The sequence below is a fragment of the Vulpes lagopus genome, chromosome 24 (genome assembly GCF_018345385.1).
Source record: "Vulpes lagopus strain Blue_001 chromosome 24, ASM1834538v1, whole genome shotgun sequence".
In the NCBI taxonomy this organism is placed as follows: Eukaryota; Metazoa; Chordata; class Mammalia; order Carnivora; family Canidae; genus Vulpes; species Vulpes lagopus.
Window position 1 is genome coordinate 30,296,280 of NC_054847.1, and position 19,121 is coordinate 30,315,400.

Consider the following 19,121-nt stretch of genomic DNA (forward strand, 5'->3'; position numbering starts at 1 on the left):
TTTACAAACCTTGGTTTGAGAAATGTCAACATTATATTGACTTCATTGATAAAGGAGAATTAGATCCCTGAGATATCAGAGTAAGAGATTCTAGAGGAACCATCCTAGAGTCACTGTCCCAGACATAACAGTGTCAGCAGAATGAGTGTTGAGAACAAGGATTCTCTAGTATTTAACCAGTTTGGGTAGAGGAATTGCCTTTATTAATTAGTACAAGAAATCCAAAATTGTGTAGTGTTGAAACTTCTAGAAATATGCTTACTATTTCGCAAGAAGAGTTCTTTTATAGTTTCAAAAGAAACTTGTTGAGACGCCTGGGTGGCTCAGCCATTGAGTGTCTGCCTTTGGCTCAGGCCATGATCCTGGGATCTGGGATCTGGGAGTCCCACATCGAGCTCCTTGCAGGGAGCCTGCCTCTCCCTCTGCCTGTGTCTCTGCCTCTCTCTGTATGTCTCTCATGAATAAATAAATAAAATCTTTAAAAATAATAAACTTGTTATATTCGTTGCAATATATTAGAGAATAATCATCTTTCATTTTATAGGGAGATAGAAAAAACCTTTCTGTTTCTTCTAGTTTCTGTTGAAGAACAAAAACACAGAAAGTTGAAAACTAGTAGATCTTTAAATGTGTAGAATCACAGGATATCAGAATTTTGGTGGACCATAGATATTTTCTAGTCCAAGACTTAACTAAAGCATAAATCTATGCAGTCTTCCCAACTGTTGTTCATTTAGTCTTCTAAACTACTAAGTTGTACTTACTACCTCTCAGAGCAAAATATAAATTTTTGGATACATCTCCTTATTAGTAAATCCTCTGTCAGATTGAATTGTGTTTTCTGCCATCATGATGTCTCATCATAATTGTTAGACTGATCACATTTTTTTCTGTAGGCATAGTAACCTGGATTTCTCTTTTTCAAACGTCACAGTTAATGATAATTTGTGTTTTTCATTTAGCTTGTAACACTTCAGGAAGCAAAACTGCTGCTAAACGAAGATGATTACCTTATTAAAGCTGTGTATGACTACTGGGTAAGAAAACGTAAAAACTGCAGGGGACCGTCCCTCATTCCTCAGATAAAACAAGAGAAAAGGGACGGCTCTACCAACAATGACCCTTATGTTGCCTTTCGGAGGAGAACAGAGAAAATGCAAACTCGAAAGGTAATGTGCAAATTAGATTTAATTGAGTGTACCTTCATAGTATTTAAGACCAATTTTTTTTTCTGCTAATGACATAATTTTGAATACCTTGATATACACGGAAGCTCATAATGTTGTTGAACCTGAGGTTAGAAATCCTGCTCTTCAGTATCTTCTATTGGTTGGCTTCTGTTGGTATAATACCTAATACCCATGCCCTTTATAAGTCTACTGCTTATACCATTTGAGACGTACGATTGAAGTGGTAAAAGGAATTATGTATCTTTATGTACCTCAGAAATTTGAGTTCTTCAGTACCTTGTATATACATTCTATACATATCCTCTTGTTTGTGAAGCTTAAGAGCTTATAGCTTCTTTAAAACCATATTCTAATTCTTGCAAATAAAATGGACTCTACTGCCTCTCGCTACTATGGTGTCGTGGAGAAGTAGGGAAAGGTTAATTTTCAAGCCTGTTCTGCCAATAGTCAAAAGTAACAGTGGAATGTTTTTCTTCTTTTCTGAGTTGTCTGTTGTGTCAGATTTCAAATTGATGAACCTGTCCCCATCTGCCTTTCAGAAGCAGTGTGAGCCGGAATTTTAAGTAAGAAACAGGGTCTCATGTTGTGGAATGATATGGTATAGCGGAAGGTATTATTTCATAGGAGGTATTCACTGTCTTCCAAACACCATGCATAGTAACACATTTTCTAACACAAAAAAAATTGGAACATATAAATGTAAAATTATAAGGAATTCTGATTTGGAGGCAAAGCATTTTCTGCAGATTCCTGTTTCTCCTAACATTAAAAGCTTGTCCTTGTCAGTTGTTAATATAACAGCTGTGAAGCATAACAGCTGCCAGGAATAGTATATTTTAGGAGAAATTCTCCTACTGGCAAACAACTATTTTCTGTAAGTCTTTCTTGGATTTCTCAAGAGTAGATGACATTCTCTAACCCAGGCTAAGGTTTCAAATTGGTTTTAGTTCTTAGCTAAGGAAATCTAAGATACTTTGTGAAGATTTAACATCTTGCTTAAAAAAGACTAAAATAAGTTTATAAATATAGGCAGTTGGACATGAAGAAGTTTATCTGAACCATTGAAAAATCTGAACTACCAACTGCTTTTTAAAAGAAATATAATTGATTCAGTTATATTGTAAAACATAAACTTTTAGCAATGTCTTTTGAAGGAAGAATACTATTTGGCTTCTTTTAGTGAGTGGGTCTGACATAATTAAAATTAGCAGTATTTATTGACACGTAAGCTGTATTCTAAATATTTACATTGATTTTATTCTTCAGTAGGTTAAATCACTGTTTTCTATGCAGTGTATATTGAGAATTGCTAGAATGGGTTCATATATTTAGGTGCTTCACCACTGTGCAATAACTAGCACCACTTTTTCCTGACTCTCTGATTCCTACCCTTTCTCTTATCTGTTATTTTCACCTTCCTCTGCAGAGTGCTACATTTTCTTTTCTAGTAGTTTTTTTATTCCTCTCTGTTTTCAGTTGTGGGACCTACTACTTCCCTTTCATGCGTACCAGTGCTGTTTAGAAATGTTTATGTGTTTCAAAATGAAAAAGTTGGGAAAGCATTCAATAGTGAATACCCCTACATGTTCCAGAGGTGAGCAAGCTTTGGGATATGCAAAAATGAATACAGCTAACAAAGGCTCTCCATTTCCTTTTCTGTTTCCACAAAATAGAAAACCTGTGTATAGCTAGATACAAAGGTGCAAAAATAGTGGACTTCTGAAACTAATATTTCATTTGTGAATGCTTAAGTACTTAAGGACATTCTTAAATGAGACAGTCTTAGGGCACCAGCATGTCTGAAACCACTGATTGGGAAGAAGTCTTGAATCAGCATGTGTGTTTAATATGTTTAACCCCATAGACACAACTGTTAACATCTGTGCTTTCTCTCTCCCTTCTGTGTGGCCCAGAAAAAAATGAGATTGACAGGAGAGGGAACACAGGGTAGTGGGTCTCAATCTGGCTCCTTAGAACAATCTCCTATGAAGATTGTTCTTCAAAACAATCAAGGATACTTGGTTTTAAAAAGATCTATAGTTAATTCTAAAGTGCAGCAGTTTGAAAAAATAAAAGATAAAAAAAAAGTGCAGCAGATTGAGAACCACTTCCCTAGAGATTTGGCAGTAGATCAGAACTATAATATGGGAATAGAGAGAAAACTGTAACTGGGAAAAAGAAGAGTTGATCCAGGGTAGAGACCACTGTGAGGAAGAGTAAAGGAAGTGAGTGGATTTGAAAACAAGGATAGGGCCATCTTAAAAGCATAGAAAAGATGTCAGTATGAACTCACTGTTTTTATATTGATAGAGTTAGAAATAGATACAGATTAATTAAAAAGTTATTTGACTGGGACTCCTGGGTGGCTCCGTGGTTGAGCGTCTGCCTTTGGCTCAGGGCATCGGGCTCCCTGCATGGAGCCTGCTTCTCCCTCTACCTGTATCTCTGCCTCTCTCTCTCTCTCTCTCTCTCTCTCTCTCTCTCTCTCTCTCCCCGTGTCTCTCATGAATAAATAAATAAAATCTTTTTTAAAAAAGGTTATTTGACTGAAGAAACCTGACAGACACCATAACTTTGAGTGATCAAAGTTATCATCAAGAGTAATCAGACAAATAGGTATCGTTCAATTCTTTTTTTTTTTTTTTTAATTTTTATTTATTTATGAGAGAGAGAGAGAGAGAGAGAGGCAGAGACATAGGCAGAGGGAGAAGCAGGCTCCATGCACCGGGAGCCCAACATGGGATTCAATCCCGGGTCTCCAGGATCGCGCCCTGTGCCAAAGGCAGGCGCTAAACCGCTGTGCCACCCAGGGATCCCTCGTTTAATTCTTAATATAAGAGAGGGATACAGTATCACTTCTTTGATAATCCTTTTTTTTTTTTTTAAGGATTTTTTTTTTTTAATTTTTATTTATTTATGATAGTCACAGAGAGAGAGAGAGGCAGAGACACAGGCAGAGGGAGAAGCAGGCTCCATGCACCGGGAGCCTGATGTGGGATTCGATCCCGGGTCTCCAGGATCGTGCCCTGAGCCAAAGGCAGGCGCCAAGCCGCTGCGCCACCCAGGGATCCCACTTCTTTGATAATCCTGTTAAGAATACATAACTTGAATTGTGGAAAAACATTGAAGAAACCAAGTAGAGGAGCACCTACAAAAATAAGTGGCCTCTGTTCTTCAAAAATGTTGAGATCATGGGGTGCCTGGGTGGCACAGTCAGTTAAGCAGCTGACTCTTAGTTTCAGCTCAGGTGGTGCATGACAATTAAGTGCAGTTGTGATCCTGAGTCAGATCCTAGACCAGGAAAAAAGTTGCTGTTTTAGGTGAATTTAATAAAAATTATTGTCCCGTTAATGTCCTTTATAGCAATTATTACATAACATAAAAATATGTTTAACAATTGTATTCGTTGCTATAAAGGATATTAGGGCAATCAGTGAAATATGAATAAAGTCAGTATTTCCTGATTTTGATCAGGAAGAAGAGTGTAAGAAGAGTATCATTGTTTCTAGAAAGTCCATATTAAAGTGTTTAGGGATGATAGGGCAGTATATAATTAAACTAATCTCAAAAAAATTTAAAAATACGACTGTTTTACATATCTATGTGTATTTGTATGTATTCATGTATATCTGTCTTAGTCCATTTTGGCTGTACCAGAGATTGAGTGGTTTAAACAGTATTTATCTGTCACAGGTCTAGAGGCTAGGAGGTCTGAGATACAGGTACCAGCAGACTCAGTGTCTGGTGAGGGCCTACTTCCTGGTCCATAAGTCATCTTGCTGTGTCCTCACATAGGAGAAGCGGCAAGAAAGCTCTCTGGGATCTCTTTCATAAGAGTACAAATCCATTTGTGAGGACTCCACCCCTGATGACCTAACTGCCTTTATCACATTGAGGACTTGGAGTTTCAGCATGAATTTTCGGGGGACACAAATAGTGTCCGTCCTAGTACAGACTAAATAATAGGTATACGTACATTGAGACAGATAAAGCAAATGTAAAATAATAACATTTGGGCAATCTGGATGAGGATATATAGGAATTTGTTAAAACGTGTAAATCTGAAATTATTTCAAAATAAAAAGTAAAAAAAAAAAAGAAAGGACAGGACTAGTATAAAGGAAAAATTAGGAAGGATAGTTATTTATTTGGGCCTAAAGAGAGCAGGAAATGACTAGTAAAGACAGGGCAGAAACATGTAATCCATAAGGAACACTTAGCGAAGAGAGGATTCATCTTAATAGGTTCTGGTGCACTCTTGAATACTGTTCAGCTGGTATGTAACTTTGTGTCATTATTCATCTTTGAATTTGTATGACCTTATTAGACTTTTAGGTGTAGTTTCTTATATTTGAAAATTAATTATCACCTATAAAATATAACCTAAACTAAGTTCTTTTAAGGTACTACATGCCTGTATTTTAAAATGCTGTGTAAGTCATTCTTCTACCTTATCAAAAGGAAATTAATCTTTAGACTTTAAGCCTTTTGAGGTTAGAGAACATGTGCAGTACTCTGTACAGGGGACACTCTAATAGTTGCTGTTAGTAATGTTATTTTTTTTTTTCAGTTGGAAGGTATTATTGCTGCCTGATGGCCAAAAAAATTTTTTTTTTTTTGTTAAAAACCGTATTTTATTTTACATTTTGCCTTTTGTCACATAGTATGGTGGGGGGGGGATTAATTTCCATTTGATAAGGTAAAAGAATTAATAACAGCATTTTAAGAGAACAGAGAGTAAAACATTGAATCTTTCTCAGGTTTTATTTTCTCCTTTATAATCTTCCAATATGAAACCTGGCTTCAGGTTCCTTTTAATGTCCTATTGCATTCATTTTTAAACCACTTTTAGCATACTTTATTTTGATAATAAAAGAGAGGGACAATACAAAAGGTTTGGTTAATTTTTTTTTTTAAGATTTTATTTATTTATTCATGACAGACACAGAGAGAGAGAGAGGCAGAGAGAGACACAGGCAGAGGGAGAAGCAGGCTCCATGCAGCAAGCCCGACATGGGACTCCATCCCGGGTCTCCAGGGTCACACCCCGGGCTGAAGGCGGTGCTAAACCACTGGGCCACTGGGGATGCCCTTGGTTAATATTTATAAGTGTAAAAAAAAATTATAAGTAATTTTTCACATCAAATCAATTAGGATATGTTCATAAATCCTTATTTCTTTATCTGTTCAAATGGTCATAAATGTATCTTCTAGAGCATGTTCCATATCTGCTTTGTTCTCAGTAAGCACACCAAATATTTGTGATCCTTGCTTGATGAAGTGACAATCTCTTTTATTCCTGCAGAGTTTGTGTTCTTAGCAGTCATCTCTGTAATATATTGGATTTTTTTTTTTCTTTCAAGATTTTATTTAAATTCTGGTTAGTTAACATATACTGTAGTATTAGTTTCAGGAGTAGAATTTAGGGATTCATCATTTACATGTATAACACCCTGTGCTCTTCACAAGTGCCCTCCTTAATGCCCCTTATCCATTTACCCCATTCCCCCACCTACCTCCCCTCCAGCAACCCTGTTTGTTCCCTATTGTTAAGAGTCTCCTATGGTTTGGCACTCTGTTGGTATTTTTATTTTTCCTTCCCTTCCTCTCTGTTCATCTGTTTTGTTTCTTCAATTCCACATGAGTGAAATCCTATGGTATTTTTCTCTCTCTGACTTATTTTGCTTAACATAATACATTCTAGTTCCATCCTTGCCATTGCAAATGGCAAGATTTCATTCTTTTTTATGACTAATATTCCATAGTGTATACATACACAGTCTTCTTTTTTTAAAAAAGATTTTATTTATTTATTCATGAGAATACACAGAGATGAGAGAAAGAGGCAGAGACACAGGCAGAGGGAGAAGCAGGCTCCATACAGGGAGCCCGACGTGGAACTCGATCCTGGTTCTCTAGGATCAGGCCCCGGGCTACAGATGGCGCTCAAACCGCTGAGCCACCAGGGCTGCCCCCACACACAATCTTCTTTATCCATTCATCAGTCTATGGACATTTGGGCTCTTTCCATATTTTGGCTGTTGTGAATACTGCTGCTATAAACATTGGGATGCATGTGCCTCTTTGAATCACTGTTTTTGTATCATTGGAGTAAATACCCTGTAGTGCAATTGCATTATTAACTCAAGGATGGAAAGATTGCTTAAGTGCAGTCAGTCTGGATTCATAGAATGAGAGGTGGTAATGGTCTGTTTTTAAACAAATAGTTTCATGCCTAATAAAAATATTCTGTGGTTATTTGATTAAACAAAATATATTCACAGTAACTTTCGTATGCAAATAGATGCTGCTAATTACAACTGAGCCTTCTCTAGTTATTAAGCAGGACTTTCACTCCGAGTTGTTCAAATTAAATCTTAGGCTTCAGAATGGGAATATCTTAACAGTACTCTGAAATGCAGAGTTTTCACTTGTTTTCTACCCTGCAGTGAGGTGTTATTACTTTGAAACATAATAATCCCATTCCTTGAGATGCTTTATATCCCACTTTCAGTTTTATATCTGAGTTTGTGAAGTGAAATTTTGCTTGTCATTGTAAGTGTTTACATTGTGTTATTGACCCTTTCATCCCACAATTACAGAGCTGGATGGATGGATAGAGACCCAATTTGGCTATTTTTAGGTAACCTTGATTTGACAGGACTGTTTCTCTTGTCACTGGAAAATACCCTGCATCAATTTGAATGGATTACTTTTTCTGATACATTCAGTTTTGTTTCAGGCAGACTTTTAAATATTTCTTTACATTGGAATGATCCCTTCTATTATTCCATCTTTTCAACAGTAGGCAACATTTTTTTTCAATATTTAAGAACTATTTGCTTAAATTTCTATTTTCAGAGTTAAGTAGATAGGTTGTCTTATGTAGTTGCTGTTTAACATAATTTTTAAAACATTTTTACATTTAGCATTTTATGGAACGTGTTTGGGTCTCCCTAAGATTTGGTGAATGAAAATGGAAATGTGGATAACTGGATTAATTGTTTATTCTTTTAAAATTACTTTCAATAGAATCGTAAGAATGATGAAGCCTCTTATGAAAAGATGCTGAAATTGAGACGAGAGTTTAGTAGAGCCATAACAATTTTGGAAATGATTAAGAGAAGAGAGAAAACAAAACGAGAATTATTGCACTTAACCTTAGAAGTTGTGGAAAAAAGGTAACATTGCTACTATTATATACGAATTGCAGCAATAGCCAGATGATGGACAAAATATTATTTGTTGCCTAGCTTTAAAACAATTGAAATAGATTCTCAAACAAAACCTACATTTTTTTTTTAAGAATTCTTGTGTTGCTAGTTTTTTTAAAAACTAGATTATCAGTTTGAATTACAAGTTTGAGGAATGTTTTGGTGTATAATATGTATAGATCCTCTAATATACGTCATTGTTTTAAAGAATCATTGAATCTTATTTAGAAAAGAACCTAGGGATCATTCTGTCCATTTTTATTATTAAACTTTCTATTAAAATTTGAGGGGAATGAATATTATAAATGACTTTATTCCTGACTAGGTAGAAAGCATGTTTTGTTTCAACACATTTAAAAAATGTGTTCTCTATGGGGTGCCTGGGTGGCTCAGGCAGTTAAGCATCCAACTCTTGATTTCAGCTCCAGGCCATAATCTCAGGGTCCTGGGATAGAGCCCCCCTCAGTGGAGGACTCCATGCTTAGCAAGAATCTGCTGAAGATTTTCTCTGTCCCCGTCCCTCTGAGTGTCCTCCCTTTCCCCTGCCTGCATACACTCTCTTGAGAATGGATAAATCTTAAAAAAAAAAAAAAAAAAAGTGTCCTCTAATGCAATAGTCATTGTCCTGCATAGCTGCATAATTAAACTATACTAAACCGAACAGAATTTTATGTGATTCCTGAGGTAAGCATTCTAAACGTCATTTCCCAGTGTTTGAAAACATTGAATAAATGAGAAATTTGTCTTCTGTGTCCCTTAGAGATTTTTTGTGTTTTTTGGTTGTTTTTACCAAATCGCAAATATGAACTTCTTTATTCCCATAAATTTTCTCTTTTAAGAATAATCTGATAAATTGTTGGCTCTATTTGATTAGTTGTGTTCTATTTCACTGAGATATCATTGGTTTTATTTTTGAACTATAAAACGTTTTCTTACGTTTTGTTACCTTTCCAAGATATCACTTGGGAGACTATGGTGGTGAAATCCTTAATGAAGTGAAAATCAATAGATCAGACAAAGAGTTATATGCCACTCCAGCAACTCTTCACAATGGAAATCATCACAAAGTCCAAGAATGTAAAACTAAGGTGAATATCCTCTGGGGAGAAGCACATATGGTAATAATGATCAGACAATTACTGGTTTCATCAGTTACCTTTAGTATAATTTGGTTAAAGAAAAACATAATTAACATGCGTTGTTTTTACTATTTGCCAAGCACTTTGCTAGGAATTTTTACATACATATTAACTCATTAATCCTTACATCAGCCCTTAGACATAGATTTTACCTCTGTGTGACTTCTAGATGAGATAGCTGATAAGTGGCTGATTCAAGGTTTAGGTCCAGATCTAACTAACACCAAAAACCATGTGCTTTTCACTATGCCATCTGCTTTCCTACAGAATATCGATAAATTAAAGTTTATGTGTCATTAGCCTAAGCAAATCTTGCATTGTAGTGGCAGGCATCAAAATCTACTATTAAAGCTTTATTCACTGAGCTATTTAAAGTTATTCTTATTTTCATCATCACTTCCAGAACCAGAACTGGACTGCTGTCCAGTTGGAGTGATTTGAAGAAGTCCTGTAACTTCTAGATCCTGTTATCTTCCTAATAGAAAGAGCCAGACTACATGATTATTTTGGTCTTTTAGATTTAAAGGAATTGTATTTATTTCAGTATTCACTTGGTACATTAATTAAAATATTCAGTTGAGAAATACAAAAGTTAATAAAACTTATAAGGAGCTTAAATTTAAATAATAGGTATTGATTATTTAGACAATAGAGCTTTACTTTGTAGCAAGATTTAAAAAGCAACATAGGGTGTTTGTGGAAAATTCATCTTTTAAAAATGTACACAATTCTTACTTTCTGTGGGTTTATTCTTAAAGGTCAAAGAAGAATATGGAGCGGCAAGACTCCTCCTTTTATTCAACTGATGTCAATTCAAACACCAAAGTTCTTTCTTATTCATCACAGGCATCTAGCCCATCTACCTGATTCTTTTAAAATCATACTTGCCTCTATAGCCAAAAATTTACCAGTGCAATACATGTAATTTTCTAAGTTATTTTTTAAAATCCATTTTATATAAACCAGTGCTTTTTCCAGGTATATGATTGGTAGGCCTAGAAATGAAATCTCAACCAGAAAAAACTGACAGACTCAGCCTTTATTATACGTTTGTTGATTCTTATTTCAGACCATCTATAAATGTAAATGCTCACCCTGTTTACTAGTTTTAGAGATACAGTTGCATCCATTGTTGCTCTACCTCATTAAACACAATTAACCTTATTTACTTAGTCATACATCCCACCTTAAAATATAGGTAGTTTCTAAGAATGAGGTAGGGATTTTCTTTTTGACGTCCTAGCTATATCCATTGTGTGAAACCCAGCTATATCACTAAGTAAGCAGCATTTTCATTGTGTGTACCATTCTTGACCCTGCGGTAGTTTTAACAGAAATGTGGACTACATGGGAAAATGTAGAACTTCCTAATTATTTTTTCACTTTCATATTGCTTGTACTTTGGTGCTTAGAACAATCATTTTCTTTTTTTTTTTTTTTTTAGAACAATCATTTTCAAACATTTTAAGCAGTAGATCCCTACTTATTAAAAGAAATACCGTTATGTTAAAACAGATAGAACTTCTTGGCTGAGGAGTTGAGAGCAAGGTGGGGCTGGAAACCCTCCCCATTAGTCTCCTGCCAGATGGTCTCTCAAGTGCTGTCACAACTCTGGGGTACTTGAGAACAGTTTGATTATTGTTCGGTTGAAGCAGTAATTGTGCATTCTAAAAAAGTAAGCTTTTTTTTCTAGTTAATAAACTTATTTTTCTCCAAAAATGTACCAGCTGTAGACATTTTTAAAAATTGGAAATAAGTGTAGAAATAAATCAATGAATTTACTATCTAAATCAAATTACTTTAAAAAATAGTCATTAATTATTAATACAGTGAATTTAAATAAAAATTGAAGTACTGTTAAATGCTGGATTGCATAATAATAGAGCAATTTTTAAAAATCTCTAATATCTTAGTTTAAGTAAAAATAATAATAAAAAGCAAATTAAGTACCATTATGATTTTTAATCATAACTTGCAAAAAGTAAAACCTTTTTCAATTTATGATCACATAGTTTTTGCATATTAAAAACAGTAAATAAAATCACCTCCTGGGTAAAAATGTATGTTTTTCAAAGAGCAGTATAGTTTTTCTTGATTTCTAAAATGATTTTCATTTCTTCCTTTTGGGGGAAAAATCGTCATGTAAACAGCACCCTCATCATTTGTCTTTGAAAGAAGAGGCTTCTGATGTGGTTCGTCAAAAGAAGAAGTACCCAAAGAAGCCTAAAGCAGAGGCTTTGATAACATCTCAGCAACCCACTCCTGAGACATTGCCTGTGATCAATAAGAGTGACATTAAGCAATATGACTTTCACAGCTCAGATGAAGATGAATTTCCACAGGTGCTTGTTTTAAAACTATTTTAAAGACATTTCCTTTTAGTCTTTTATATTGCTATATTTTAAAACATAATTGACCTCTTAATTTTGAGTCTTAACTTTCTTCACCTAATGTTATATAGCATATATATATATACATTTTCCACATTATTTATGTGGCCACTGAAATGGTATTTATTTTACATTATTTTCTATCAGTTGGGTAGAATTTATTCTCTGTGGAGCATTTAGGTGGTTTTCAGTTTTCCCTTATATAAAAATGAATGTTAGTATTCTTTCCCTCTGTATTTAAGGTAGATTATTAGAAACGGATTATGATCTTTTAAAATAGTTAATACATAATTATATAAATATTCACCAATAATAATTCCCTTTTTCTTTTTGCCATATTCCACTAGTATTTTATTCTACTTTTTTTTTTTAAGATTTTATTTATTTATTCATAGAGACACAGAGAGAGAGGCAGAGACACAGGCAGAGGGAGAAGCAGGCTCCATGCAGGGAGCCTGACATGGGACTCGATCCCAGATCTCCAGGATCACACCCTGGACTGAAAGCGGCACTAAACCGCTGCGCCACCAGGACTGCCCTATTCTACAACTTTTAATGTAAATTTTGCTACTTTGTTTGGCAATAACCATTTAATTTTGAAGATTTATAAGAAGTGATTCAAATTATAAATTGTGAAGATAATTCTTTGGTTTATATTACAACAGTTAATAGCAAAATGTTTGCAGTTTTAAAATTTTAATTTTACTTTGACAAGTGCTATTTTTAAAACAGGACCTTTGTATATTAAAGGATCAATTTTAAAAGATACGTATTTATATTTAGCACCTCATCTAGCAATACCCTTTTTTTTTTTCTTTTTCATATGGTATAGGCAACCTAAAGAGATGCTGCAACAAATACATGTTATTTTAACATTTTTGCTTCATTGCTTTAAAAGAAAAAACTTTTTAAACCAGTATTACAGATATGCCTGGAAGCAAGATTATCTATAAAACAGTTTATGGTTATAACTATTTAAAATCTAGAGTTTATATGAAATTGTGAAATGTGTCCCCTTTTGCTATATTACATATTTTTTTACTCTTCTATCACTAATTTAGTTTTTCTATCCCAGATAATATTTTAGCATTCATCTGGATTGTAACAAATGCACAAAGATATGTCTAATTTAGTACACTCTTAAAAAGCACTAAATGAACACTAAATGAAATAATTCATTACTTTTGTCAAAGGAAAATCCAGTTAGACTCAGTGCTTTGAAGAGCCATGGGATGTGGCCATTTTGAAGAAATGAGGAAAATAATATCCTAACAAATAGTAGTTTTCCATATACAAGAAGTAGGGATGGGCTCTGGGCAGAGGAAACAGCATATGAATGAGAACTGCTAGCAGTTCAGCATTGCTCTAGCATAAAATGCAAAAGGGAAGAGAGGCTGAACAGGATGATACTTGGAGTGGTAGTAGCCAGGTGGCAAATGGCTTTTATCTACATTATATATACTGAAGCATTATTAAAGAATTTTAAGTAAGGGTATGACATGGATTATTATATATCAATAATAGCCTTATATTGGTGGTACTCAGGAGAGCCTATAAAGCTTTGCTTTTACACCTTAGCCATTTAAGGTGATATATGGGATATTACGACCTGCAGAAACTTCCTTTCTTGCTAAAATCAGTCCATTACCCTGATGGTAAGGCACACTCACATACTAGTCCTATATATATATTCCTCGTGCATTAAGGGACCTTTGTTTCTGTTCTGAATTCTTATAGTCCCCAGCCCTCAAACCCACATGAAAATTTTGAAATTTCGAATTGTATTTTAAAACTTGTTTCCTGAGTCCTTTAACTAGGTCTTTAAAAACCTTTATAAATTTTTATAATGATATCCCCTTCTTGCTGAAGAATTCATATTTACCTATGTAGTTGGACATCATTCATTAGGCAGCTATTTAGGATGTAGCTGTTACAAAATCAGGATTTTATTGCTAAAAAGATCATTAAAATAATCATATGTTTCTTCTTTGTCTAGTAAACAAGGAACATAGGAATGAATAGGGAGCCTTAAGAGAACATTTTAACCAGACCTATCCCAACTGATTTGCAGCAGAGCAGAATTAAAAACCCTATCTTTTCTTGATTATGCTTCTGATTCTTCTAATACAGCTCTCTCTTCCTTTGTCTCACACTAAATCCTGGAATGCACTCCTGGGGAATGATGGTCAGGACAAAGGGGTGGTATACTTTATGCAAAGAATTTCTTAAAAAAAAAAAAAAAAAAGAATTTCTAAGAGTTTGTAACGCTTCCTTCTGTGTATTTTAGAGGAGGTAGATGATCTGCAAAGGAACCAAAGTATATAAAATTCATGTTTGGGATTTCCTTTCAAATTTTGGGTTTGGGGGCTTGGTTCCCTGGGAAGAAGAATCAGCCCCAGCTTACTGTTTCTGTGTCTCCCCCATAGGGTTGGTGGAGGTATATTGCAACCTCAAACAAATGCCTTTATCCCCTGGATGACCCTGCTCAGTGGTAATTACCACAGTTTGGAAATAATGTAGAGAACACATTTTTCCTCTCAAAATAGGAAGAGAGGGATTTGTGAGGTTCAAAATTTGCAAGTAAATATGGTTGAGCCAGCATTGTCAGAAAAAGAGATGTTCTCCAAAGTGAAATTGCGAGACAACTGAAACTTAAGTACCAAAACTTTTTTTTTTTTATTTTAACCATTATGAGTAGAAATTTTTCTAAACCATGTTATTTTCTGCTGTATCAGAGTGTATTTGTATATCATTTAATCCATCTTTTATGACATAAAGTTTGCTCTAATTGATCAGTGTTGCCCCAGGGGTCCACTCACATTATACACCGATATTTCATCTAAGATCACGTAGTTCCAGGCAGAATGCTTTTTAATTATGTGACAGCTTTTTGAAAGTATTTTTTTCTTTTGCTGTCAGATTATGGGCATATCACTTCTCTCTGCAACCAGTCTGCTTACTTTTAGCAAGTTTTCTTTCTTCTAATTTTCTGCTTCTGATCTACTAAGTTTAAAAAAGTGGTTTTACTAAACTGTACACCTGAAACTAATATTACACTATACGTTAACTAGCTGGAATTTAAATAAAACTTTTTTAAAAAGTGATTATTAAAAAATGGTAGGGAAATAAGGGACTCCCTTTGAGAAAAATGTATGACCTTAATCACTTTGGAGGGAGCACTATTCATAAGCTTTATAAATAGTGTTTTAACTTCCTAGGTTTACAGAGAAAGTCATTGCATAAAAATACATGTACTTATAAGTGAAGCATAACTGTCAAAATAAAAATAAAGCATTCATGGTCACATACATTATTTACAAAATATACAAGTGGGTATATAAAAACTACTAATTCTTAAGTACTTACATGTTCAGAATCCATTACACAAAACCATGTTAACTTACTTGCAAGAACTAACCCATCCAAAATAATCATTTTTAACCATAGAGAATCTTTGCTGGTCTCTAACTCTTGGGAGAATTTATTGCCTACCAGAAGTAATGTAGGAATGATTTACTGTTTATGATCTGACTCTGATTTTAGACCATTATAAAGACTGATCTGTTGACTTTGGTAACTCCTGAATGGAATGTCTCATGCCTCTTTTTTCTAGGTACCATCCCCAGTATCAGAACCTGAAGAGGAAAATGATCCTGATGGTCCCTGTGCTTTCAGGAGGCGAGCAGGATGCCAGTATTATGCTGTAAGAACTTCATTTTTTTTGTAGTATATATATATATATGAACTGGAATTAATAGGTAGTTCTTGTCAAGGGAACTTAGTCTTGATTTACAAATGAGAAGTCCATCGGCATTTTTTTATTTACTATCCCCTATACATACCAGTGAAAGATGCTGAAAAGTACTGAGTCCATTCAGAAGATATTTTAAAAATACCAGAATCCTTTTACTTGGAAATTGATAATTTTGAATTCTAAATTTTAGAAATTTAGTTTTACTTTGAGCCTTCACTATAGCTTAGTTTAGCAGTTAGGAAAATTACTGTCACTGCTAGAGTTAAATAAGCCCAGACTCTCTAATTGAAATTTTTTTTTAGATTTATTTATTTGAGAGAGAGAGAGAACACACATGAGCAGAGGGAAAGGGCATAGAGAATCCTGAAGCAGCCTCCTTGTTGAGCATGGGGCTTGATCTCAGGACCCTGAGATTATGACGTGAGCCAAAATCAAGAATTGGCTGCTTAACTGACTGAGTCACCCAGGTGCCCCAAAATTTTGATAGTTGCTGCTTATTAAAATTTATTTTAGGCAAGTCCATCTTGTGCATATACCAAGTAAGGATCAAACATAAAAGAATCATTTTTAAACTTTCTTCATGGCAATATCTTATATAATAATTATATATAAGCTTTTTGACATACTTAGAAATTGCTTTGTGCTATTAAGTCAAGTTTTGGTGCAGCATTGTATCAGGAGAGACTCACTCCCAAATGCTCAGGTTTTCATAAAGGTATAACTAACTATAGCGTTACAAGGATAGCTTTCAGATATGACTTGCAGAGACCATTTTTCTTGTTGCATTATGGTAAACATCTACACTTCCAACATTTCAGTGTATGTGTGTGTGTGTCTGTTTAGTGTAGAAGAGGTAGGAAGTTATTTACGAGTTATGCTAATAAGAAAAAGAAAATTACTATGAAAAGGCAGAGTAATGTTAAGACCCAGAAAAATAAAGAAGTGTTAGCCTAATCCGTAAATGCTTTAAAGTACAATTTTTGGCTTAAAAAAAAAAAAAAAAAAAAACCACACACACACACACAAAAACTTCCTTCTGATTTATCTCAATAAGAAGCCTATACATTACTAACTATAGTGTCTTTGCTTTTCTACATAAATGTTAAAAGTCATAATATTCTTTAAAGATAGATTTCTTCTAAAATGTGTTATATCCTAAAATATTAAATTCAGTTTGAGTTATTTTGGTAAGTGAACTTTTGATTCAGTTTTATAAAATTTTATTTAGTTAATGTCATTTAAACTCCAATTTTACAGTTTTACATCTAAATTTCAATTGTTCTTCTAATGCTGTACTTTATTTTTATCATGATTTAACTTTTCTTCATTTCAGATTTACTCCCTGATTTTTAATTTTTTTTTCTTTCTTTGCAGCCTCGTTTGGACCAAGCTAACCACTCATTTGAAAATTCAGAATTGGCAGATCTGGATAAGTTGAGATATAGGCATTGCCTTACAACTCTCACAGTCCCAAGAAGATGTATAGGATTTGCAAGGAGGCGAATTGGCAGAGGTGGAAGGTAAACTATTTCTTTTGGCCTGGTTTTTGTTTACAAGCTAGCAGGGAGGATGTAGAGAAAATGTTACTAAGTTCTTCCAGATAATATTTGGTTTTATATTGCTTTTCAGGGTTATAATGGACCGGATATCCACAGAACATGACCCAGTCCTAAAACAGATAGACCCTGAAATGCTGAATGGTTTTTCAAGCTCTTCCCAAACTATAGACTTTTCTTCTAATTTCACTCGGACCAATGCTTCCAATAAACATTGTGAAAATAGACTGTCCCTCTCTGAAATATTAAGCAATATCAGATCATGTCGACTACAGTGTTTCCAGCCAAGGCTACTAAATTTACAGGACAGTGATAGTGAAGAATGTACCTCAAGAAAATCAGGGCAGACTGTGAACAATAAAAGAGTTTCTGCAGCATCTGTAGCTTTATTGAACACCAGCAAGAATGGCATATCAGGTAAGCTGTCACTTTTTAAAAGTATATCCTGCTCTTCTTTTTTTCCTTAATTTTCATTATTCACTACATAAGTGCTCAGGGTAAATTTTAAGGTTTATTTTCATAATCCCACTGAAGAAAGGAATTTTTTTTATCTTAACCTACTACAGTTTTTTTCCAGCCTAAGAAACTAAATCCTGTTGTTGGGGTTCATATTTTAACTAGTGTCCTACTAACTATAAAACCCTTTTTTTTTTTTTAAGAGTTTATTGATTTATTTCAAAGAGAGAGAGAGAGAACGCACGAGCGGGGGAGGAGAGGGAAAAGCGGACTCCCTGTTGGGCAAGGAGCCAGATGTGAGTTGATCCCAGGACCCCGGGATCCTGACCTGAGCCAAAAGCAGACACTTAACCAGCTGAGCCACCCAGGCACTCCTGACTTCTGTTTTGAATGTGTGTGCCTGGTTTTGTGAATGTGTTGGCGGATAACATAGGGAGTTCTCTGTGGGCAGAATGGTTATAAGCTGCTGGCAGATCTTCACAGCCATAATGTGCACTTGGTAAAGAAAGTTTCCCTTTTTTGTGTATATGAACTTTGCTCAAATGTAGGTATTGTTCCCCAAGAGTACCATTTAAAGCTCTCTCTCTGAAAAATGATTTTTTTTTTAAAGAAGCTCCCTATGATTAGTTGTAATTTTGTCTGGTAGCTTACCTCTGATTGAGATTGGAGAGCATTTTAAGAAACACTGTGCTCAAATTAATTTTTTACGACATGTACATTGTAAATGTATAGTATCTAGACAATCTAAAATGTAATTTTGATTTGTTTTCATCTGCGGATAGTCTTGTCTTTATCACATGTATACAAGTAGGTAAAATTTTTAATATCCTTATGATAGATACATCAGTACATGGTATCCAGAGACAAAACTAGATGTGACTTCTCTTACACTGTTGATATCCTTTCTTTCTATAAAACGTATGTATTTCGAAGTTACTTTAACCTGGATGGTGCATTTTACTATGTGAAATTATGTTAAACCTCTTTAAAGTGGTTGCAAATCATTTTAGTTTGAAATTTGGTCTCAGTCATATTCAGTCTTTCTGTTATTGGACTGCTTATTTTTAAACTTGATCTGGCCACTTATCCATTTAAAGATTATATTAGAAAATTAGATTTGTTTGAATAATTAGAAGTTGATAATGTCATTCCTCCAAATTAATTGGTTAATTTTCTCCCAAATAAACTTAGGTAAAGAAAATGGTATCTCATTATATAAAGTTCATGAGTCTTTGAAGTTTTAATGAGCTTTTGAAGCTGAAATGGATAAATTCCTAATATCATTTGTGGTGGCTGTCTTCCTAGAAACCTAAAGGTAGTAGGAAGTTGATGAATATTAGGTCTTTTTTTTTTTTTTTTAAGGCAACTCCATGACAGTGTTCAAATAAACGGAACTGGAATGCCTGTATCAAAAATTACTCA

The 19,121-nt window shown here is 34.4% G+C and overlaps 1 protein-coding gene across 1 annotated transcript in view; it reads left to right on the top strand.

Annotated features, from left to right (window-relative positions):
- EPC2 (enhancer of polycomb homolog 2) overlaps positions 1–19,121 on the top strand; it is a 121,043-nt gene that overhangs the window by 83,694 nt on the left and 18,228 nt on the right. The window contains exons 4-10 of the mRNA XM_041739659.1: positions 963–1,169; positions 8,223–8,371; positions 9,360–9,492; positions 11,694–11,885; positions 15,547–15,636; positions 17,062–17,207; positions 17,317–17,660. Of these exons, the coding sequence (XP_041595593.1) occupies positions 963–1,169; positions 8,223–8,371; positions 9,360–9,492; positions 11,694–11,885; positions 15,547–15,636; positions 17,062–17,207; positions 17,317–17,660 (1,261 nt within the window). The remainder of the gene's footprint in view (positions 1–962; positions 1,170–8,222; positions 8,372–9,359; positions 9,493–11,693; positions 11,886–15,546; positions 15,637–17,061; positions 17,208–17,316; positions 17,661–19,121) is intronic.